Raw genomic sequence first — 24,270 nt, 5'->3', positions numbered from 1 at the left:
CATTACATAGATTATTATTTATGTACTAACTAAACAACGAATGGTTTGCTAATAATAATACCAGTTTCTCATAGTTTCTTATAGTGATCAATAGATGGATAATATGTAGTTGAGTAAATTGAGCTCTACATGTTGCCTAAGATCAGTGCCTTGTATTTGGCTGTAGTGTTACTTGTTTGTTCTCTTAATGGGATTAACATAATCCTGGAGCATAATCAGGACTCCCACTGGAAACGCCCGGGATCCCACTCTGTTACTGTGGACTCAGCTATTTATAGACCCTCCTCCTGATGTCATGTGCTCCATAGGTCTGAGCGCTGTAGCAAAACCATCTGGATTAATCTACCATTTATTTATGTAATTTCAGGGGATTTCAGTAACATTCTGTTTATATTGGCCTTGTTTGACCATTTCAGTTCAAGTTTAATTTAAAACTAAATGATGATGTACTGAAATCAGTCCTAATGGTATTTAGCGTAGCAAATTTTAGAATATTTAAGCCTGTTTACAAATGTGGTAGGAGAGCAATTCAAGCCTATAGCTGAATTTCATTATACTATTGTATAGTGACAATAAAGGCTGTCTATTCTATTCTATTCTATTCTATTCTATTCTATGTCATGTAGTGTCATAGTCTCACAATAAATTACCTGGTTTTCAAGCATTTTAAGCACAAGCTTTTCTTTTTGGGACACTAAAAATCTGTCTATACAATATATTGTTTGTAGTTTCAAAGATAAACAAATGTAAGCATGCATTAACTCTCCAATTATCAGTATGAAATCAACTGTAGATGATTTTGAGCTTTCAGTTCTTAGATTACTTATCATCTTTTCCCATTTACAGTTGATACTGTATCAGTATATAAAAGTAATGGAAAATCTCTAATATCAGCACTGACTGCCCAGTAGGCCTGTCATGATAACAAATTTTGAGGTACGAGATATTGCTGTAAAGTAAATATAGATGAATTTAATGTAATATCATAATATAATAATATTGAAACTAATTATGCCACTGACACTCAATAACCCAAGAGCACATTAAAATAACAAAAACTATTCTAAAGCTATAATACTGTCAAAAAAGCTGCAATAAATAAACAGCAGAATGAATCACCTTAGTACCTAGTTTGCATCTGTAATGAGTTATAGAAGTTAATAATTAATATTATATTAATATTATTAATTTAACCTATTATGGCTTAAATCTTAAAATAACCATGTATTTCTCAGTAGTACAAAGAAAAAGTACACACAATAAATATTGACCTGAAAAGATGTTGTTCCATCTTTCATATATTGAACCATAACCCAGTATAGTAATTATCGTCAGAGGCGTCAGAGGTGACAGATGCCGAACAAAATAGTTACATAGTGCACTGTTAAATGAATAACCATTTCCCATTATAAATCAGTGAAAAGCTATGGAAAAGCCCCAACATCTGTGCTAACTGCCTTGTGTGACGTTAATTGTCAAGAAAAAAAAAACTTTTATTCAAGGTCAGGGTCAGGGTCAAGGTCAAGGTCAAGGTTTATTTATATAGCACATTTAAAAACAGACAGTACTCCCCCAAAGTGCTTAACAATATAACGTAATATGAGAATACACACCCATTGACAGAAAGTTAGGGACCACGGGCAAGAAGCCTCATATGGGCCCTCTCTAATATAAATGGATAGGAAGTGGGTCCCCTTAAACGCTGGGACATGGGACAATAGACCCCTTTTTTGCCCCCATCTACTGCCCTGCGATGTACATGTAAAAATATGAGTAGAACACAATAAAACTAGGTTATTGACACACATGTTATTGACTCTTGTCTGTATGTTATATCTTCACAGCTGAACATGGTGCGCAGCATGCTGTCTCTGAGCCCCAGTGAGCGTCCCGAGGCTGCAGACATCACTGGGACCCCTCTGTTTCAGGAGCTGGAGCTGCCCTGTCGCCTGGCGGTCCGACAGCGCTCACGCACCTACAGCGCCTCCTCTATGGGACGACCGAACAGACAGATCTCCTCCTCATCTTAATCTATAAAACACCACGCCACAGTACACAAGGAATCACCCAGCAATTTTGTCTTTAGACTCATCTCCTGTTACACAAATACGATCAACGATATTTTTTTCCTCACCATAGCCATTGAAAAGTACCCAGCAGACTTGGCAAGTGTGTTTTATTCCTCAAGGATATTTTAAGAATGGAGCAGATGGGCTGTTGACTGGAGGCCCTTTCTACAATAAATATGCGCCATCAAAGCAACATTAAGCCACATTATGAAAACTGAATACCTCCAAACCATCTGATCATTTTGTATTTTTCCCATGCTGAGGGTCACCGTTTGCAAAAATAGAAAGGATCAGTGTGTCTCTTCTTCTGGATGCCATTTTCAAATACATGTTGTTATTTTAGTGAGGACAATCTGTTTTTGCTTAAATTTCTAGAGTATAATGCCTTAAGTCTTTTTTCGTTACCATATTGCTTGGCATTGAAGCAGAACTAAAATTTCAACCACATTTTATGTAAAAAGAAAAAAATAATTGTACAGTCAAATTCAGTACATTTCTTAAAAGTACAGTATGTGACTTTGTGGAGGAGGCACACACAAGATTATAGCCAAAGGAACAACATTTTTGCAAAAAAAAAAAGTGCAATAAGCACAAACAAACTGAAAAAAGAACACATTTTTGTCAATTTTCTGGCAAAAAGTTACATACTGTGGCTTTAAAGAAGCTTGTGGGAGTTTCATAGGTGTACAAAATGGTCTATTTTTAAGTCACTTCTATCCCACACTGACCAATACTGTATTTGAATGCATATGGTAATGCTACATTGGAAGAGACAGCACTTATCTTTTTCTATTTTCAACTTTTGAAATTATGATTTGATCCCAGGCGGTCGCAAACAAACAATAAATCCACTGCTTGCTTCCACAAACCTGCTGCCAGTGTCCACCCCCAAAGCCAAAACCTCAGGAACCTAAACAAACCTGTAGCGGGGCCTTGACGCTTGGACCATCCCAAACTAGTGAGACTAAAGATGAGCTAAATCACTGGCACTAAAGCTGTGAGCTACACCTGCAATGCCTGATGGGAGACCAAAACTTTTTCTTATTTTTCTAATCAAAAAATTGTGGTTTGTAAAATTTCTGATATAATTTGCCTTTTCTTGAACATTTTTTGCATGGACTTGATAAAAAGAGGAGAGAGCCGTTTCTAAAGCCAGTAATTTGGACAATGAGTTTTTGAGGTGCTCAATCATTTACAAGCACCTCCTTTTTGGATCTTTGTACAGAATGAAAGCCTGTTTATATGTTTTCTTGTAATAATTTTCCATCTTTGCTGTAAATAGCCTGAGAATTGCTTGTAAATGGACTTTTCCCTCAGAAGTGTAAGATAGTTTGACTTTTGTAGGAGAAGAAACGGGACAATTTTTGCCATTAACAGATAAGTTGAATGTTGCAGCGCCCTTCAGAGGTTGCGGTCATAACTTTTTCAATTCAGTGTTTTTTTGAAGGAGCCAGAGGAAACCTGCCGGACCAGAGTGCCATTCGAGAGACAGACAAGTGTACTTTACTGTAGATTCACTTCATTCACTGCATCTAGTCTGAAGAATACTTGGAGCATTTGGAGTGGGATTGTATGAGGTACTTGTTTAGAAAAAGTCTGTCAGCACTCAAAGGAGAGTGAATGTTTTATATATAATAGTTTTACTATTTGGTCATCTTCTTTGCCTGAAACAACTTTAGTTTTGCATAACTAATTATTGCCAAAATCATTATTCTTACCATTTGACAGAGATAAAAATACAACTACCAGTAGATACAAAACTACAACCATAGACTATATATAAATGGACGCTTCCAGCTCCATCAACTCTGTTTCCAATTGACTTTATGCTTAAATGTTGCCACCCGTCTCTGCAACTGCTGAAGTGAGTCTCATCGTTTTGACCTTAAATGATCATATTAACCCCGCTCTTCATGATCTTGGGATTTTTATTTCGCTGTTTTGTCAGGAAGTTAATTTCTGTTCCTAATATGCCAGCCTTGGTGAGCTTCATTTGACTGGAGCCGAACTCTATGGGTGACGTCACTTTTTTGTACAGTCTATGTCTACAACTAAAAGTTTCCACCATTTTACCATTCATATTAAACTATTGTTGAGATGATTTTCTGTTGATATTAGGCATTGAAAATTCTAAGGATATATTTTCATACATAAGTAAAATGAATGAATTTAATTTGATAAGTAAATCTATTCGAAGGCTTTAGAACGATGAAAAATGAGGACCATTACCATAACAGCATTTCAGAAGAAAATGTTATAGGTTTTAATGGTCAAAAATCCTCAAAATAACTATACTGGAGACTATTCCTCTACAAGCCCACTCCAACGCTCACATCACTTTAACCTTGTGCTTCTTATTTACACAAAGCACAACTCACCACATGATGTAGTCTTCATTTATGAACATTTAACATGGGAGATTAGGACTGTTTGCCTCCTTCAGTTTCTCTATGGCAGACACGGACCTGCTTTCACCTTTGACCTTTTGTTTTGTATATACTGAACTCATGGGAAGAGTCACATGACCTGTTTGTAACTGCACACAACGTACTTTTCTTCAGTGATTGTACTTTTGTAAGGAATATTTTGGTACAATTTATTACTCTTCAGGATTTTTATTATGATAATGTCCTGTATGTTTTCCATAAAGTCAAATCATTCAAGTCTTCTGTTTAAGTGTATAATCCAAATTTAAGAAAAAAACAGGAACTTGTAACTGGCAAAATGAAGGATTCCTGTACATAGTGACATGCACATATCAGGCAGAACATTATGGCCACAGAAAGAGGAAGGAAAATAATCTTTGTTATGACAGCTGTTGATATATTAGGCAATATTTATTCCCCACAACATGAAAAACTTGAGAACTAAGGATTTTTAAGAGTTTAAGAAGATATTTTAACTGACATGTAATGGTCAGAGCATCTCCACGTCTGCAGTATCCAAAGTTGCCCAAAACAGCCCATGTTGGAGTTGCAATACAACTGAATCAAAGTTTGAATAGTCAAGTATCAAACTACAAACACTAATATTTCAGGTAATGATGTTGGCTTCAGAGAACTGCGTTTCCCTGTGTCTCCATGACGTCTTAGAGCTACATTTATCCAGCCATGTCCTCAAATGCATGCAATTCTTACTGGTTCCCTATTCACATTTTGTTTACTCTTGAATGTTAAAGGTGCACTGTGTAACTTTTCTGGTGGAAAGTCCATCATCTGCTTGTCTCCATGGTGATGTTGTTGCTTTGTCTGGACTGTACCAGTATGGCATTCAACGTGTCCATCTTGCATTTGCCCAGTTACATGGATTTTAACTGACTTAAAAACTTGCTGTGAACTTGTAACTTGGCCCTATGGCGTCACCTGCTGTCTCTGTAGAGCTAATTAAGAGTAATGCCATACTCTGGAACATTCCGGGCAAATCTCCATGGAGAGAAGCAGGTGACGGACTCTCTACCACAAGTTACAGAGTGCATCTTTAACGCTCCTGGATCAAAGTTTGCAATTGAATAATGTTGTAAGAATTTTCAAGAAAATATCACAATTGCAGCATGAATATGACTCTGATCCAACTGACATGATAGAATATATGATAGAAATACATTACAAATACAGTTTATGGAGGTTGTATCAGGTAGTCATAATGTTATGCCTGATTAGTGTATATTAGGTAGTGACTGAAATAAGACATTATTTAGAAGCAACAAACCCTTCCACTTAAACCACCAAGTCCTCATCGATAACAGACTGACTTTTTGACAATGGCGTTTTAGTTTTTTTTTGTTTTGTTTTTTTGTTCTCTTTTTTGACAATTTGAAAATCTTAAAATGTTAACACGTTTTTGTGATTTCACTCCTCTCTCTTCTCCGTCTGTAGTTGTGGCATTACATGTGCACAGCGCTCCCTACCTGTGTCCCATTGTAAATATGTTTATTTTCACTATTTATGTTCCTGAGCCGTGATCAATCCTTTGTGGGTTGGTGTTATAATGAATGCGCTTCAGACCACGGAGTGCGTTGGATTAATGACTTCTTACAAGTCCGAATTTAATAAACTGTTCTATTCCATTTCTTTTTCATGTTGTGATTTTTTCTGTATTTGACTCCAGTTTATGTTTAGTTTTGATCACATGCTCAAAATAATGAGTATTTGTTTATTTATATTTTAAAGGGACTTAATGTTGTTTCTTCATCACAAACATATCTGGAGCTGTGTTTTGTTTCATTTATGTTTAACACATACACCCTGCATATTCACGCTGTGTTAATCTCTCAAATGGATAACACTCTGTTCAACCTTGTGATGCCATGTGATAATACAGAAGTGCTCCTCTGTGTTTTTAAACTCCATACATGGTCACTAGAATTATTTGGATAATTTCAGACCTGGAATTGCCAATCTCTGCTGGACTAAAGGTAAAAGGTGACTGTTAACTTGAAAACTACAACTACATGACATCACACGGGTGGAACAGAGCATTTTGAGCTTTGGGGATGTAGACAGGCTATAATAAAGGATTACTCAAACATGTGTGAATGAAACAAAACACAACCCCAGGTATGTTTTTGAGGAGGTAACAGCATTATAACATGACTTAAAGCTCACAGAGTCAATTTTGTGTAATATAGAGCCTTTAATTTTGTTAACCATTCATTGTTTACTGAAAACATCTTAACTATGATTATTTAAAGGGCACAATATCTTTCTAACAACATGTTAGCCTATCCAAGTTATCATCCCCACAGGCTAGTGAATCATTTCTTACACATCAACAAAGGAAATATCTGGAAACTCTTAGTTAAGATGGAAACTATGCAGTAAAATTATGCAAAAATGAAATAACAAAAAATTAAAGTGTTGTTAAAGAAATTTTAACATTTAAATGAGTTATATTTTAACATGTATTGCAAACTATTTTATCTTCTAAATACTAAGCCATTTTAAAAATGAATGGATTAACTGACACATCGTGTTAAGATTAGGCTATTAGATTTGTTTGTGCACGTTAATACACGCGACACACCAAAAATAACATTCTATTTTTGCGTTATCTGGTTTTACTGGACATGTTCGCTCCATACAACGTTGTACATCACGTAATAATAAAATGAGAGCACGTTTATTGAAATGTGTCTGTCTTGCAGCAGCAAAGTCTCCACAAGTGTTTGGTGTAACAGAATAATTTATGATGGGCCCCTGGTTTAAAGCCCCGCGCGTGCGTCCGTGCGTCCCTCCGTTGCGCATTTCCGTCGCCAGGACGTCACTTCTGGATGTCAATATGCGGCTCGGTGCGGCGCAGGGAAACAGAGCCGCTGTGAAGATGTAAACCAACCGAGCAACCTGCCCCAGAGCGAGAGCCGAGAACCGAACAAGACCGAGTCAGACCTCACCGGCACCGGAACACACACATCTCCGACCCGCGCCTGCACCTCCGACTGTCTCCCTCTCGCGTCCCTGGACTCTGTAGCAGCCATCTTTAGTGGAGGATGTCGCGGGCCTCGCTGCTGCTCCTAGCCGCGGTGCTGCTGTCCGCCGTGGGGCTGCTGTCCGGGCTCCCAGCGCTCACCGAGCCAAAGGACTGCGACAAACCGTGCATGAACGGACAGTGCAACCCGAGCACCGGCGGCTGCGTGTGCTACCCCGGCTGGGTGGGGGACCAATGCCAGCACTGCGGAGGACGGTTCAGGTACGTACCGGGCAATGTGCATGGCACCACTCCGCCACAATAAAGCCGCTTTCATTGCACTATCCCAGCCAGCGCTTTGCCCCGGACGCACGGGTTGTTTTTGGTCCTGGCGTAGTACTGCGAGCTGGCAGGTGATCTGAATTAAAACACGACTGAATGCACTCACAAGTCCTAAAGAAAGTCTCTCATCGTCCCACGTTAACAATAAGCTGCATCAGTTTTACATTAACTTGAATCACAGACGTAACATGACATAAACATAAACATTGTTTATTCACACTATTGCTTGATCGGATTTCATTTGGCCTTTTTGAATTTGCAGTGAATAGTATGTTCCTCAAATAACTCAGTGCAAGCATTTATTCCAGTAGCTTATCTTGTAGTATTTGCAAAGCACTTATGGAAAGCTGGTGACTACTTGAGAATTGGCCTGTAATATATAATGTTCATGACAAATGGATTCAGTGCAATAATCTGCTTCCCTACCAGGTATTAGGCTTAAATTACTATGTTGCTGTATCTTCAGTAAGTATATGGACATGTGTTGGATGACCACATGACTCCAGTCTGCAGTGGTCAGTGTCTATCCAGAGTGGTAAAGGGAGGATAACTGTGAACTTGGGGTCAGATGCTGCACGTGAGGAGTGGAGCCTGTGTTCTCCAGACAAGCTTATAAAACAGATGATGATATTATTACAGAAAGCGTCTATATATGCTGTCCTTTTGTGTAGAGCTCCATAATACACAACTCTTTGGTGTATTAGCACTAAAGTTAATTGCCAGCTTTCCAATTTGGATATAATATGACTTGCCTTATGTAACTTTTTTTGGTGCTCAAATACTGTTTAAAAAAAAAAAAGAAGAAGAAAAAAAATCATGTATTCATACTGCTAGCAGAGTCACTTCTCCACAGACCTGTAACCTGGCCTGGACACGCTTGTCTCCATGGAGATAGCAAAGTTTAATTTAGACTTTATTGATCCACAAGGGAAATTATTTGGACACAGTAGCTCACACATATATATATAAAATAACATATATTATAACAAAGAGCAAAAATATAAATGGCAATAACAAATTCCATATAAGTTGCAAAAATAGAGAGACTGGTGTCAAAGTAGAAATACATAAAATAATATTGTGGAACATTTTCTGCAAACCAATAACATCACCATGGCGACACTAGAAAAGTTACATAATGCGCGTTGAAGTAACTAGACTGCCTTTTCTTGTAACTTCTGTTCTTGCTTTGTTATCTATGCATTTGAAGAGTAAATACATGTATCAGTATTGGCGTTGGTACAGATGTCATGATCTTTGCTGGTTTTGTTTGTCTCCCTCCCTGTTACGAGCGAGATGTTTTGATTTGTATCCCGTGGCTGAGTGGCATGTTTGATCTAGTTTCAAGCAATTACAGTGATAGTAGTAATAAAAAAATTTATATGAAAGTGATAACAGCCTTAAACCACTACGCAATGTGGTTCTGTATAGTAAACTCTCATAGACCAAGATCCAGATAAAATGAGTTGATGAAGACTAATTGCTGTGAGCTATAGACCGCTTTATTAATTATAGTGTCCAGGGCAGTAGGAGACCAATGTTCCCATTTCCCCATGAAAAATCTCTGAGGAGGACTACCACAACTGCAGTTAGAGGGAATGTTCTAAACAAACTATAATCCACAAATGTCCTATCTGTAACTATAGATTTGTAACTATATTGTGCTTTATTGCTTTCATATGTACTTATTTATGCATTTTATTTATTGTTTATTTGATAGGAACAGATGCAACATGTTGTAATGTGAAGCAGGTTTTACAGTGTTTATATTCTAATTCACAGGCCCCAGAAGAGGTTTTAACAACACTAAAAATACTTATAAACACAGTGAATTTGTCAAACTATATCCTATATCAACATAGGGCTGACATCGATTAAATAGATTAGTCGAATTGTAAGTTCAAAATGATTAGTTTGAAATAAAACCAATTTTATTTCTCTGATTTTCTCGCACTGTGTTTAATGCAGCCCCAACACTGTTATGGTTAGTTTGTTCCGTCTCATTCATAAAATGGAGATTGATTTTTCCCGACGGCCAATGGGTTAAATATGATCACTTCTCATTATAATGCTGTAGTAACATCAGATGCTTTAACTGCTTGTAGCTTCTATTTTGTGTTTAAGCTTTTAATTTCCAGTCCACTTAAAAAAAATCTTTAACCAAATGGAGCTTACTATTTTCTGTACTATTTTAATTGAAATAATAATGTATATTTTTTTACTTTTAGATTGAATAACTCAGCCCTATATCAGCACCTTCCTGAAGTAAAGTTGGTCAGGCTATGTGTATTGTGCAAAACTAAGATAAATAGATCTGTAGGGTTACGAAATCAGTATTAAGTCCTCTTTATCTTATGCCAGGTTTATGCAATTTGAAAACAACTACTGCGTAAGTAAATTTGGAAATCAATCTGGGTGCCCATTTGGGACATCTATGGTTTCTATGGCTACACGGTTATCATAGCATCATTAGCAGTGGTGTGATTTTCCAGTGTTTTAAGTTCTGTGTAAAAACATAAGAGGAGAAGGAGGAAAGTGTCCAGCAGTCAAAACCAACATGATTTGAACAAGTTCAGCAAGTTTTATTCTGACCATATCCTGAATCAAACACAGGAAATTACTCTATTACTCTTTACCTGAAAAAATACTGAAGTTTGGTTTATTGCACTGTAAAAGCAAAAGGAAATGGGCAGAACTGGGGCTGGTGGTTTATTCAGATCTGGGCGTTCTGCTTTTAGTTTTGATTTGAAAAAACCTTTATTGATCCACAGGAAAGGAAATTACAGATTAGTTTAATTTAGGCTTATCTCCAGAAATGACAAATATTGACACTTGGACCCAACAACAGTAAAATCTAATACAACACCCTTCCTCTGGTATGTGACAGTTTTATGAAAACAATCTTTCTGAATGATTAAAGTAAGAGACATAAATGAATGGATAAAAAGCACTATACTTGTGGGTTAGGGTTAGTGGTTTTCAGTCCCAATACTGATTCCGATACTATGGCTTTAAGTATTTGCCAATACCCAATATCAGTGCAGAGACAGCATTGATCTCCTTAAAGTATAAATAAAACAAGACACAACTGATTGAAATGTGTATTATTTATCTCTCAAGTAACTACAGAACAATAAAAGGTCAAACATTATGAGATTTTATGGGCCAAATACGGTCAGTAAATAGTCTTATTCCATCAATGTTCAACCAGGATATTGTCTGAACCGATATTTGGAAGTTGATATTGGCGCTGATATCCGATACAAGTATTGGATTAATCTAAATACTTTTTTGGTTTAGGTTGAATTAAAATTACTTGACTGTGGATCTTTAATTAAAAACATGAAAAATCTTGACGCTGCTCATTGTGGCATAGTGGTGCATTTTGGCTAATTCATCATTTTCAGTCATGTGCATTTTATTTCAGATTTTTGTTCATGGCAGAATTGCTGTACATTTTGATGATACATGACCTATTTTTGCTATTTGTATTTTGGGTTGGTTTCCTCTTGTTCTGAATACTTTATTTGGCATAAAACTCAAAATCCTTTACTCAGGACATAATGTTTTTGCGGTACTTGACTTGGCTGTCCCAGGTCATACAGACTCTCAGAGTCTAAAAGAGGAGCAGACAGCCTGTGGTGAGTGGACAGTGAGTAGACTGCATGGTGGAGACTGCTCCAAAGAAAGGGGTCAAGCACTTTGTTTTGTATCGCTGATCTACTTGTGAACATAGACTGTATATAAATGGACATAGCTAACCCACTACCCGCTCCGGTTCTAAATAGGAAGTGAACATGGGGGTGCTGGATGTACCCCCATGTCATCGACTCTGGCTCCAGTTGACTTTACATTAAAAAATTGTCATCCCTCTCTCTGTAACTGCTGCAGTGAGTGTCTTCATTTTGTTTTTAAAATGTTCATATTAACCTGATCTTCATCCTGGTGTTTTTTATTCTCTTAAGATGCTTTGTCTTTGTCTTTGTCTTCTGTGGCTATCCAGGCTACTTTTGGAATGAAAACATAAAAAGGAATCGAGCCAACTTTGAGGTCTTACAGTGTTGCTGAACTGAGTTCCCATGATGCTACTTGTATTCATTTGTACCTGGGTATTATAATTTAGTATTGGGTTATTTCTTCTCATTGCTAATTGGTGGCAAATTTTTCTTTGCCAGAAGATGTCTGTTAGATTACTGTTCTCTCTCCTCCCCCTCCTCTACTACATCCATGTCTAAGGTGACTCTTAAATGTCCGTATATGACTTAACTTTAATTGTTGATTTTTGCACTTTGGTAAATGACATTCCAATGATATTAACTCAAAATAGTTTCTATGTTTCACTCATATGACCAAATTCCTGCGCTTTCAAATAAAGTCTTTCATTCAAGTCTAGCCCAATAGAGGATGCACTGTTGAACATTATCACTTATTATCCACACAGTTGACCATTCATCCAATTAAAAAAAAGAAAAAAAACAAGTATTTTTTTTTTGTAACCCATGTAATTCTAAAAATGCAAGATGGAGAAGTTTCATGTTTTATTTAGGCAAAGCAATAACATCTCCACAGAGACTAGCATGTGACCAACCCTCCACCAGAAAAGTTTCGTAGTATACCTTTAAATATGGCGCTTATCTGATTTGATCTTAGATAAAATGTCAGACTTTTGCCCACTCTTCTCATATTTCACATTTTTATTATTCTACTATGCGGCCCTCGTTTTAGCAAAGAGTTTGTGATGCGGTTGTCGTGGAAACAGCATTCTCGGTCCATGATGCTCACCTTTTGTTGCGTTTCTCCTCATTTCCTTTCCTAAGGCCTTGTCCACTCTTTCTGTCTCTCTGCACCAAACGTTCAGCCCCCTCAGGTTTGAACAAGCGATTTAATGAGGACATGAGTGGACAAAGCAAAGGTGTCCAAGTCTCATGTGATGTTGCTGTGTATAGATTTGTGTCGAGCCGAGTTCATGTCAGGTCAATAAGTGATTCACGCTTATTCACACACTTTTATTATGTGCAGGGGATAAGAGGCCAAACAAGGTCTTTGCTTGAAAGCACCAGGAAATAGATGCACTGGGATTTCAGAGGGTCAAGGAAGTTCAAACATAATGCAAGTGGAAATGGACTGAAGAATTATTGCATTGAGTGTTGTAGAAAGTATGATGAAGTTAGAATATAATTATATACATTTTGATGAAAGGTTGGGTGAGTGAAAGATGCTCAGACTCTGAATTCAAACTGTAAAGTAAGTAAGTATTTCATCTTTGACCTCATTGACAAACTGAACATAAAAATACTGCTGGTAATGTCTCATTTATCAGAGTTGAGCAAAAATCCCCTGCATGTTGAGTACTGCACAAACAGCTGTTACACAATTTCAGTTTCCAGTACCTTGTGTATTGATAATTATTATGACATTTTCTTATTTTAGCAATGCTGATGTCCAAACACATCTCACAAAAACACTGTTAAGGATGCAAAATGTAATCGTTTATTCATATTCCATTTTAATTCACCTTCTGAATTCATCTGTTTACCTGTACGCAGAGTAAATTTTTAAAGCACCTACAGTATTCTTCTAAATCTTTTAAGCTTTTAACCATGTTAGAGTTGTTTCCCCTCAACATTTACTCATCTGAAGTTGTTGTTGTCCAATTTTATTTTCTTAATTGGTGTGTTGCATAGTCATTTTGGTACACATCAGCTAGACATCAGCAGTGCCGACTTTATTATTTGACACCAGTCTCTTGCTATTTCTGGTACTTATTGAGAATTTACTATGCCATTCATATTTTTATATATTTTCGCCTTGTTATTATAAGATATTGTGACATGTGAGCTACTGTCTCCCTTGTGGATCTATAAAGTTTGCCTAAATCTTATTGTAATGAAGTTTACGGCGACGTCTGCAAATTAATAACATATGCTCCACGGGTGTCATAGATTACAGCTTTATAGGAGACACAAGCGCAATTGGTCTTTACGTTTTTTGGTAACTTTACCTTTGCTGCAAGTTTGTCATTGAAAGTGATGTTTTGAGATTATTTATTCATATTTGTAGAGCAATTCTTCTTGAGTTACAATGTGTGTTTTGGTAGTGATCAGTCATCTTTTTACTGGTACAATAAAATAAGTGTACTGGGGCCATTAGCTGTGCTCTCGTCTGTGCGGTGTATGGCTGTGCCTCTGAGCTCCCTTTGGGCATCATTAAAGTTTGACTGTTTGAGAGTTTGGAGGTAACAGTTTGTCTGTGGACACTGAGGGCCCGTGTCATTATTCTGTCAGGAAACTAAAGCACCATGTTAACTGGACAGCTCCAATATCACGGGATTACGTTTCACCAAAAGCTGTAATATGAGGCCATGTCTCTGAATGGTCAGATACGAAACCTATAAATCCATCTTTATTTGTAGAGGACTTTCAAAACATCAAGGTCAAACACACAAATGAGCACAAGGCGATGTGAAATGAACCAAATAGGCATGTGGAAATCTACAGCTGAACTGTGATTTGACAGTTGACATAGATGGTCACGATTAAATGTTATTCTTTTGTAAGTGACAGGTGAAAGTAACCATGTTTGAGGAAGCAGACGCCTTTAGTTCCCTATTAACGTAATCTAACGCTATTGTCATAAGTGTGTTTATTGTCTAATGCAGTTGTTTCCTCATTTGTCAAACTTTAAAATAGCACAGTTCTGCAATTGATCGATCTTCTATTGTCTTGCCTATTAGCCTATATATTTTAAAGATGTGCTGTAAAACTTTTCTTCCACAGTGAAGCATTAAACTCATCTCTCTCCATGAAGATAAGCAGAAAGGAAAACCGGACTAGATACAGATATTGTAGGAATACCTGTTTTTCATAGAATTTTTAAGCAATTAAACACCTGTAATAGAATAAATGCAAAACAGACAAGTTTAATACCATGCTGTGGAACATTCCAGGCAAAAGAATCACATCCCCATAGATGCAGTAGACCCTCTACCAGAAAAAATGGTGGTGGTCTGTGCCTTTGCTGTCATTCATAATAAAGCTACATGGAATAAAAATGCATTCAGAAATACACCTGGCCTAAAACATTGCCTGTATGTGTGTAAATCAGTAGAGAGCAGTTTTTGGTTTTTTTGGGGTTTTTTTTTTTTTGCCTCTGTGATCCGCTTAAGTGAAATATGAGATTTTAACATCATGCAAGTTGAGTGTGGGTCTAAATATGGCATTGTATTTTTCATAAGCAGTTTGCAGCATAATTTTAACACAAATGCTGTCTGAACAAAGAATGAATGGCTCTGTGGTAAATCAGAGGTAAATAAAGTTGTTTTGAGATTGTACGGTTAGGGATTGGGAGAAATCAAATTGTGATTCAATTCCTGTGACAATATGTAATTTACGACACGTTCTTAACTAATTTTCTTTTGAATGCAGCTTTTTGCACTTTTTAAGACATGTTTTACTGCCCATTCCTCCTATTTGTCAGTCTCAACAAAGCTCTGAGTGAGTGACAGGTGGATTTAACATTTGCACAGATGAGTTAACTTAAATACCATAAATTGTCATCAAATTTTAAATTGTGATCTGGACCAGAAATATTATGGTATACATTTTTTATGTTTGTTTTGAAACTTTTTCTCTTTCGAGCTCAGTTTTAAACATTATATCTTGGGATTTTAATTATCTAAGTGCAGCATGTGGCGTTCAAAGGTTGCATGTAAAGGACTGTTGGATTGTGTCAAATGAGCTGTTTGTTTTTCCCCATATCCATGAAGACTCTGCAAGGTGCTAGCTATTCACTTTTGAGATTGTACAGACATTTTACACTATATGTGGCAACAAATGTGGCAGAAGACCTTCCAGAGGAACAGAGGGAATGGCCCATTTTATCACCAACCAAAACCTGTGGGGGAGATGTAACCTTCATGGAGATGTTATTTAATGCCATATTCTGAAATATTTTCAGGCAAAGCAATGTCTATCCATTTCCTTGGACACAAATAGGCAATGCCACCAGGCCAACTACATTATGTTCTTATAAGAATACATGTTTTGAATGCAAGGTATTTTAGTAACAAAACACTGCAATAGAAGAAATGGGTAGATAGATTTCACCAAAGTAATCACATCTCTATGAAGTCGAGCAGGTGGGTAACTGCTATCAGAAACGTTACACACCTTTTACTTACTCACTAGGGTTCTAGAATGTGCCCATTTCACTTGCATTTGTGAGCAAATATTTCAGCATGCGAATGAGGAAAACAAAACAGACGCACGTGTGAGTGCAAGGAGAAGACTGCACACAGACGTAACGTGATGAGTTAAACAGGAGGCGGGCCAAAGCATGGCACGGGTGCTCATGTACGCGCACACACTAATGTTCATACAAGAAAAGCAGTGAATAAAAATGGTGAATACTCGCTTACCTTCAATAAGGGCTGTGGACAATGACAGAAGTTTTGCAGCCTTGCCTCTGGCTGTCCTCACTCCTCTGCACTGTTATTATATCCATAAACTAACGGAGGATTGCTTATTGCAGCAGGACACTTATCTGTCTCACTATTTAATAAATATTGATGCACTACTGTGCATCATGTAAACAAACATCACTGTGTGAGGACGTCATCAGTGGTCTAGTTCGGTTGTGCGGGTGTGAATGCGGCCCATAGAACCCTACACTATCATGTCTGAGCACGGCACGGTTCTAAAGTCTTAGTAGCTGTCAGTTGGAAAGAGGTCACATCGTCCTAATTGCAAATCCTAAAAAAAATTAACTTAGGGACACATGTACTCCTGAAAAAGAAGTTGGCATAGAGCGCCGTTACTCTTGTGTTTAAATAATTTGTCCATAGTACTGTGCACAAAGGTTAGAAGTTTTTGTTGTAAAGCTGTTTGTAAATAAAGTAGTTTTAAGTCTGAAAACCTCAGCACAACAACATTTTTAGAGTGTTCCTGCAGCTCCAGACATACCGGGGAGGTCGTGTTGTTGTCCATCTCAAAGAGCTGAGTTTTTTGGTCTCCCTCTCGCTCTCTGTGTTTAGCATACGGACAATGACCCCATACAAGAGGCCCGGCGCGCTGGTAAAAGCAGCCTTCTGTGCAGCCGCTGTGCCAAGATGGAGTCCCCAAACCGGCCAATGTCAACAGAGCGAGAGAGGACCACAGCACACTCTACTGTTGTTTATGACCCCATCTGATCTAATGAGTCCGGAGAGAACGAAGGGAGGGAGAGGGGAGCATGTGTGTGGCTTTGTCTGAGGGGACTATAACCAAACTGTAGTATTAGTGATGTGGAGTTTGTAAACATTGAGGCACTGGAGGAAAGTAGAAGATATAGATTTCTACTCCAAGGTCCTTTATTACAGAATTGATTCTTATGAGCTTTAAACCATGTTATACTGTTGTTACCTCCTCAAAAACACACCTGGAGTTGTGTTTTGTTTCATTCACACATGTTTGAGTAACCCTGCATTATGAGGCTGTGTACATCTCCAAAATGCAAAGTGTTCTGTTCCACCTTGTGATGTCATGTAGTTGTAATTTTCAACTCAGCAGCTACCCTTTATCTTCCAGGGCTGATAATTCTAGGGCTGAAATTATCCAAATGATTCTCGTGAAGGTATATAGAGTTCAAAAAACACAGTAGAGCGATTACTTCAATATTTTTTTTTTTATTTGCCAGTTGCGACCTCTCCAATTTCATTTTTACTGCAGCCTTAATGGCCAGGAAACAGACAGAGCACAGGGGGAGAACAGTAAATGAAAAGCAAACATTGATATCAGTCATAAACGATATATCTTCATATCTGCATCTCTCACTGTCGTCTATTTGCACTTCTTATCTGATGTAGACTGTGATTTCTTGCTCTCAGCTGCAGACACGTGACCATGTTTCTGTTTTATGACTTCTTGTGCTTCTTTGAGTTTCTATGAGATCTGCTCCGTCCCGCGTGTGTGTATCTGTGTGTGTGTGTGTGTGTGTGCTCGTGAATGAGGGCCTTGTGTCTGGGGCTGTCCCTACTCTAACCCACTGCCCCCAGAGCCTGGGGGGCTAGTTACTGTATATAAGCTACACACATTAAATGGATGCATATAGAGCTTTCATTTATAGATGGACTTAACTAGATCCACAAGGGAAATTGCTTTAAAGGTGCATTGCGATGGAGAGAAATTTTCCACAGTATGGCATTAAATCTTTCTATCATCAAGGAACCCAAACCAGGCCAAGTTACTGGTCAGATCTTTGGAGAGGCAGCCCCGTGCACAGTCAGAATGCCTGTTTTTATAGGTATTTTTGAGCAATAAAACCATCTGTAATTGAATAAATGTAAGGTGGATCTGTTTTTATGTCATATTGTGGAACATTTGAAGCGGAGCAATGACATATCCATATCCAAAAGTTATGTAGTGCACCTTTTAAAGCCACAGTATGTAACATTTTAGCCAAAAATATATATGTATTTGACTCTTATGTGTTCTGGAAGACGGCCTCACCTGCTAGTCTCTATGGAATTTGTGGTGCCGTTGGTTATAATATTCCAGTGTAAGGCATAAACATATCTATTTTCATGCACATGTTCAGAAGAATAGTTTAATTTTCTATGTCCATAGAATCGTGCAGGTGATGTGCCACCTCCAGTAGTTACATATTTCTTGTTAGAAGACTGAACAGACATAGTTTTAACACCACATATTCTGCTGTCTTTTACTAACAGTTAATTTGTGAACTTAGTATAACTAAGAACAAATTTGTGTGGGCCTTGTTGGATTTGGTCAGAATCATCAGTTATCAGTGAAACATGAATGTATGTATGTACATTGTGTCTGTGGAGCCGGTGTGGACATACGGCGGTTGGGTGGGAGTTCTCATCGGGGGACTGTTTGACTCTGAGCTGAGGAATTGCTGCTCTGTTAGAAACACGCACCATGTATTTACAGATCCACAGTCAAAGCAATAACAGGAAATCCTTTCACACGACATATACAGTTAGATTACATTCATACATTAATACAGTCATTTTTAACATGTTTCTCTGTAGTTTAGGTTAGTATAAGCAGAGTATACTGCTCCTGACTTATTTTTCTGTCTGTTTTAAATATTTTTTTTTCTTTAATGGGGTTTACAGATGTGGGGACATAACAAGTGAAAGAACAATAGCAAATGTTGTGCAGTGTCATAATGTCCGCTGTGAAATCATGAATCATTAAACAGCATCACGTAATATCTTTATTACAAACGAGATTACAAAAAAGGGCTGCCCATTAATTGTGGCTAAAGAATTTTAAAAATCCTATCTGAGAAGCTTATTCTTGGTAGCGAGCCGTGTTTCTGTAAAGTTAACAGTGTTCATATTTTTTGTTTAATATTTAATATTTAAGAGCATTTCAGTGCATAATAAGCTGATTCTGAAACTGGTTTAATTATTAATGACTTTGTTTTAAAAAACATAATCAATAAGTCAAGCCAAAATACTGCAGTACATCTTAAAGATGTACTATGTAACTTGTCTGGTGGAGGGTTCACCACCTGCTTGCTCCATATATTTTCTATGACATTAAACATAGGTGTATCTATGGGGACAAGAATGTGACCTCACCAGGCCAAGTCACATGTCAGATCTGTGGAGAGGTGCGTGTGTTCACAATAATTATCATGTATTGTTATTTTTGAGCAGGAAAAACCTAATAATTGAATAAATGTTAGTAAGTTTAATGCCATACTATGGAACATTTAAGCAAAACAAAACCTCTCCATGGGGACAAGAAGGCGGACCTTCCACCAGAAATAGTGCAGCTTTAACAATAGAAAAAAAACTCTACATATATTCCAGTAAGTAGGTCTGTCTCGATAACACAGTTTGAAGCACGATATATTTCTTTAGAAAAATATAACGATAAATAATATTACTGAAACTACTTTTTACCTCAAACACAAAGCTGGACAAACCCAGTAAACCAGTTTTTAAATATACAGTATCATTAAAAGGCCTGAGCCGCAACAAATAAATCACAGAAGGAACCAATTATTAAGTCATAGTGGTTATTTATTAAACTCTTTACAGCTCAGATATTACCTTTTAATACATAAAAATATAACCAAAAGAAAATCTACACATGATAAATATAAAATGATAAGTTGATATAGTAATAATCATGACATGTGTAGCAGTAAGGCCTTTGTTTTCCTCTGAATTCATGACCAGGGCAAAGTAATGTTATAATGGGGACATGTGATGTGACTGAGTCTTCTTCAGTTAATATTTGCTGAAGGCAGTGGTTTAGTTTTGTCTATCTCCACATAGAACCTGCCTGTACTTTGCCTCTCATTTGGTTATGTACCTTCTCCTTTTCCTACATGTCAGACTCAACTGTCCAATATGACAAACTGTTTGACATCTAGTTAACTTTGACTGAATTTTAATATTGTTTTCTTTTCTTTTCTTTTTTTTTTAAAGCATGTAGCCTAAAATCTACCAACACATTCTCTGCAAACAGAGATCAGACATTTGTAGGAGCAGATGGACTAGTTTTATTGAATTAACTGTCAAATTGCAGTGTAATGAAATGCACATGTTTTGTATTTGGACTAATGTAATGCAATTTAATCTAATGTGATGTGATTTTCTTCTATGGCAAATTTTAGTGATTAACAGGCCTTTTGTACTAAATTAACTTGGTCAAGCTTCTTACTATGCTTGCAGGGGCTTCATTCTGAAATCTTGCATATTGATACTTTGCTTAGGGTGACCAAATGTCCCTTTTTACCTGGGACAGTCCCAGTTTTGAGCCCTGTGTCCCCTGTCCCAGCAGATTTATGCAAAACTAGTGATTTGTCCCAGTTTTATACAAGAAATATCCCAGGTGTCCCTATTTTTGACCAATTTGATCCATGCCAGCAGTAAAGTGAAACATAAATTGTCGTTTGTTTAGGTAAAATACAGAAAAGCTGCTTAAGAATTACCAAAACACAAAAAAAAATGTGACTAAACTGACTCACGTTAGTCATGACTGGGCCGGGTGCAGAACAATTTTCCTTAATTATGCACTCGTTTCACAATTTTAATATTACCAACCAACCCAAAATCTGGTCACCCTAATCGTAGCTGATGTCATCAACATTCCCTGGGGGTATGAAGCTAACTGAAAGCACTGCTCTGTCTGAAGCTCTGTTACTCAAATTAGACTCTGATTTTTATTTGAACACAATCTGACCAGAAAGAGATGACTTGGTTGGATCTACAACAGGTGAGAGGATTTTAAAATTAGTCAGGTAGCTTTATTAGCCAACAGTTTTTTCAGTTAGTCACTCTCACCTTTTTTGTTGAAAATCGCCTAAACTTGATCATGAACGCTCGCATTGATTACTGGCTCCTGAAAATTAGTTGTTTAATTCCATTTCATATTTTTTCTTGAGTTTTCAGACAATCTTCTTTGTCAGTGTTGGCTCATGAGTGCATTGTGTCACCATGGTAACTGATGAACATCCCCAACGTGATGCCATTGCAGAGTATCAATGGTCCATCTTCTTCCCCCGAACTCAGAACCCTTGCCCCTTACTACATTTCAACATTTTGTAATCCATCATCATTTCAGTGTTCAAATTCTGTGCATTGTTTTTAGCTTCTTACAAATGTCTTCTCTTTTCAATGTGCCAGCAGATGCAGTGGTATAGTGTCCTTGTTTGGATGATCCTAGTTTAATCCTGATGTAGACTTGTTTTGATCCTGATCTAGTCCTGGTTTAGTCCTTGATTAATCTCCATTTAATAAAATTTTGATGCAGTATTTATGTGTGAAGGCACCCATATTGTCATTAGTTTTAAATATCTGAAATGGCGTCTAGCTAATTACCATGTGCACTTTTCTATAGCTGATGTTGTATCTCTCTAATATTTCCAAGTGGAGAGTGTGTTGTTTCTTGAGCAGAAACCAGTCTCCCTATAGACCACATTGTCTCATCACATACACATGTAATTACTGCACCACTGTCCAGCCCTATTATTTAAACAGGCCAACACTGGGGAGTCTCCTCTTTTGCAGTCTGTGACAAACCAAAAGATTTGTAAGGAAAAGCAAACAAATTGGTAGACAAATATTAGTGGTAGAATTATACACAATACAATGAAGGCATTTTTACTACAGATATGAATGACTAAAATATTAACTTGACCATGTTTTTCTTAAAGGTGCAACGCGTTTGTTCGAGGTGGAGGGTCCATCAAATGCTTTTCTCCATGGATATGTTATTGCTTTGTCTGGAATGTTTCACAGTATGGTATTAAACCTTTCAATCTTCATGGAAACCAAACCAGACCAAGTTACAGGTCAGATCTGTGAAGAGGAAACTCTGCTCACAGTCAGAATGTCTGTTTTTCTAGGCACTTAAGCAATAAAACCATCTGTAATTGAATAAATGTCAGTTGGATCTGTTTAATGTCAAATTGTGGAACATTCTAAGCAGATCAATGACTTATCCATAGAAACAAGAAGGTGCTCCCAACCGAAATGTTACACTGTGCACCTTTAAGTCAAGAGGTCATTTTCTACTCTAATGTCCTTTGTCCACATATTTTGCAGACTTGTTCTCACAGCATAAACGATTGAGTCTTCACAGTTATGCTGAATATTGTGTGGACCGAGTAAAAAGCTGTAGTTTGCAGATGTTGACCTTAAAAGACCTCAGTCCCTGGACTTGGATGGGCTCAGACCACAGCTCAGGGACTACACTTGAGTTCTCACTAACAACACCAGAGATTGTTGCCTGGAGACAGATTTGAAACATTTTGGTGAGATGCAGGAGACGCCTAACAATGATCTATGAGGATTCACTCAGCAGACCAGATCTCAGACTCCAGAGAGATTACAATTGGAAAACCTCTGCACATTTATCTACACTAAAGCAGAGCAGTGTTTTCAGTGTGATGTTGCTAATTTATAATCTGCAGTTATTAGGCATATCTTGAACACAGTATGTCTTTGTGTTACCTGCCCAGGGACCACAGATGGAAATTAGCACTTTTGCTGTCATCTAACCTATTTACACTCTAATTATAAATATTAATTCATTTGCACTGTCTGTATTAAAAGGCCCATATTACACATAATTGACTCTTTATGTTTTCAGTCAAAAACATGCCTGGGGTTGTGTTTTGTTTCATTCACACATGTATGATCAATCCTGGTCTGTCTCCAAAGCTCAAAATGCACTGTTCCACTTTGTGATGTCATGAAGAGGTAGTTTTTCAAGTAAACAGCTACCTTGGTTTAAAAACACAGTATTACCGCATGACATCACAAGGTGAAAGAGAGCATTTTCAAAATTAAGAGAAGAACTCAGCATAGGTTGTGTGTTAAACATTTGTGAGTGAAACAAAACACAACTTCAAGTGTGTTTGTAATCAGACATAGACCAGAAAATAGCGTAATTATTAAATTAAATAAACAGGTAATTGAGTAGATAGGAAATACATAAAAATATATGTGTACTAAAAAGGTAGTCAGTACTGTTGTTGTCATTGCAAACATGATATGACAGGATGTGGCTCTAAATTATTCTAAATTAATTGCTGGTAGATTCACTAAAGAGATTATGCTCATAATTACTGTGGTCATATTTTGATGAAATTATAAATCCACTAATTGTAATAGATTGTAATGGACACTGAGATTAGACTCTGCAGTGAGGAGCTTCTGTAAACCACTGCAGCCTGAGCTCTACATCAGTAATGACACGATGTGATTTTGCAACAGGACGTCCCAGGTGTACTGTTTATATAACCCCTCCCCCCCTCTCTCTTTGTCTCTCTCTTTTTGTCTTTCTCTTATTGTGACTCACATGTTTTAGCCTCTCTCCTATTCTCTCTCTCTCTCCCTTTCTTGCTCACTCTACCCTATCATTCTGCCTCTCTGTCTTTCTCTCTTCATCTCTCTCTCCTCCCATCCCTCTTGCGCTCTCTCTTTCTCTCTCTTGCTCTCTTGCTTGCTCTCCCTTTTCCCGTCTGTCTATCCCTCTCCTACTTTCTCTCTCTCCTTTCTTGCCCTCTCCCCCCCCATCTTTCTTCCTTCTTCTGTTCTTTCTCCCTCACCCTCTCCCCACCCTCTCTGCTGTGTCATCAGTCGTTCATTGCTCAGCCTTGGGCCCTGCTCTGGGTGGAGTGCTGTTATAATGAGGTTTAATCATTGGCAGTAGGTCTGAGTGACCGTCAGGAACAGCAGTGGGAGTTTACCTGTGTCTCTTCAGTCCTCGCTGACTCACTGTTTAATGACAAGAAATGACCTTTATTGCACCATCACGGCCACTACACACGCCCAACAATCACAACACATCATTAACTCTGTCCTAATTGTACAATAGAGTGTCAATCTCAAACTATTGATACTTTGCAGGGACATCATGCTGGGGGTGTACTGAACATTCCACCATTACAGATACATGTAGGAGTTACCATGGTGACGCAATGCATACTT

General features: G+C 37.6%; 2 protein-coding genes across 2 annotated transcripts in view; both read left to right on the top strand.

The window, feature by feature from the left end:
* Nucleotides 1-6,135, top strand: part of eif2ak3 (eukaryotic translation initiation factor 2-alpha kinase 3) — a 56,603-nt gene extending 50,468 nt beyond the window's left edge. Inside the window, exon 18 of the mRNA XM_020921761.2 lies at nucleotides 1,845-6,135. Coding sequence (XP_020777420.2) covers nucleotides 1,845-2,030 — 186 coding nt within the window. The 3' untranslated portion in view covers nucleotides 2,031-6,135. The remainder of the gene's footprint in view (nucleotides 1-1,844) is intronic.
* A 1,197-nt stretch (nucleotides 6,136-7,332) lies between these two features.
* atrn (attractin) overlaps nucleotides 7,333-24,270 on the top strand; it is a 210,609-nt gene continuing 193,671 nt past the window's right edge. Inside the window, 1 exon segment of the mRNA XM_020921620.2 lies at nucleotides 7,333-7,754. Within this exon segment, the coding sequence (XP_020777279.1) occupies nucleotides 7,555-7,754 (200 nt within the window). The 5' untranslated portion in view covers nucleotides 7,333-7,554.

Source organism: Boleophthalmus pectinirostris, unplaced genomic scaffold (assembly GCF_026225935.1).
Source record: "Boleophthalmus pectinirostris isolate CB_2022bp ecotype Guang Dong unplaced genomic scaffold, ASM2622593v1 HiC_scaffold_10, whole genome shotgun sequence".
Taxonomy (NCBI): Eukaryota; Metazoa; Chordata; class Actinopteri; order Gobiiformes; family Gobiidae; genus Boleophthalmus; species Boleophthalmus pectinirostris.
The sequence above is the reverse complement of the archived record's forward strand: the minus strand, read 5'-3'. Positions and strand labels throughout refer to the sequence as shown.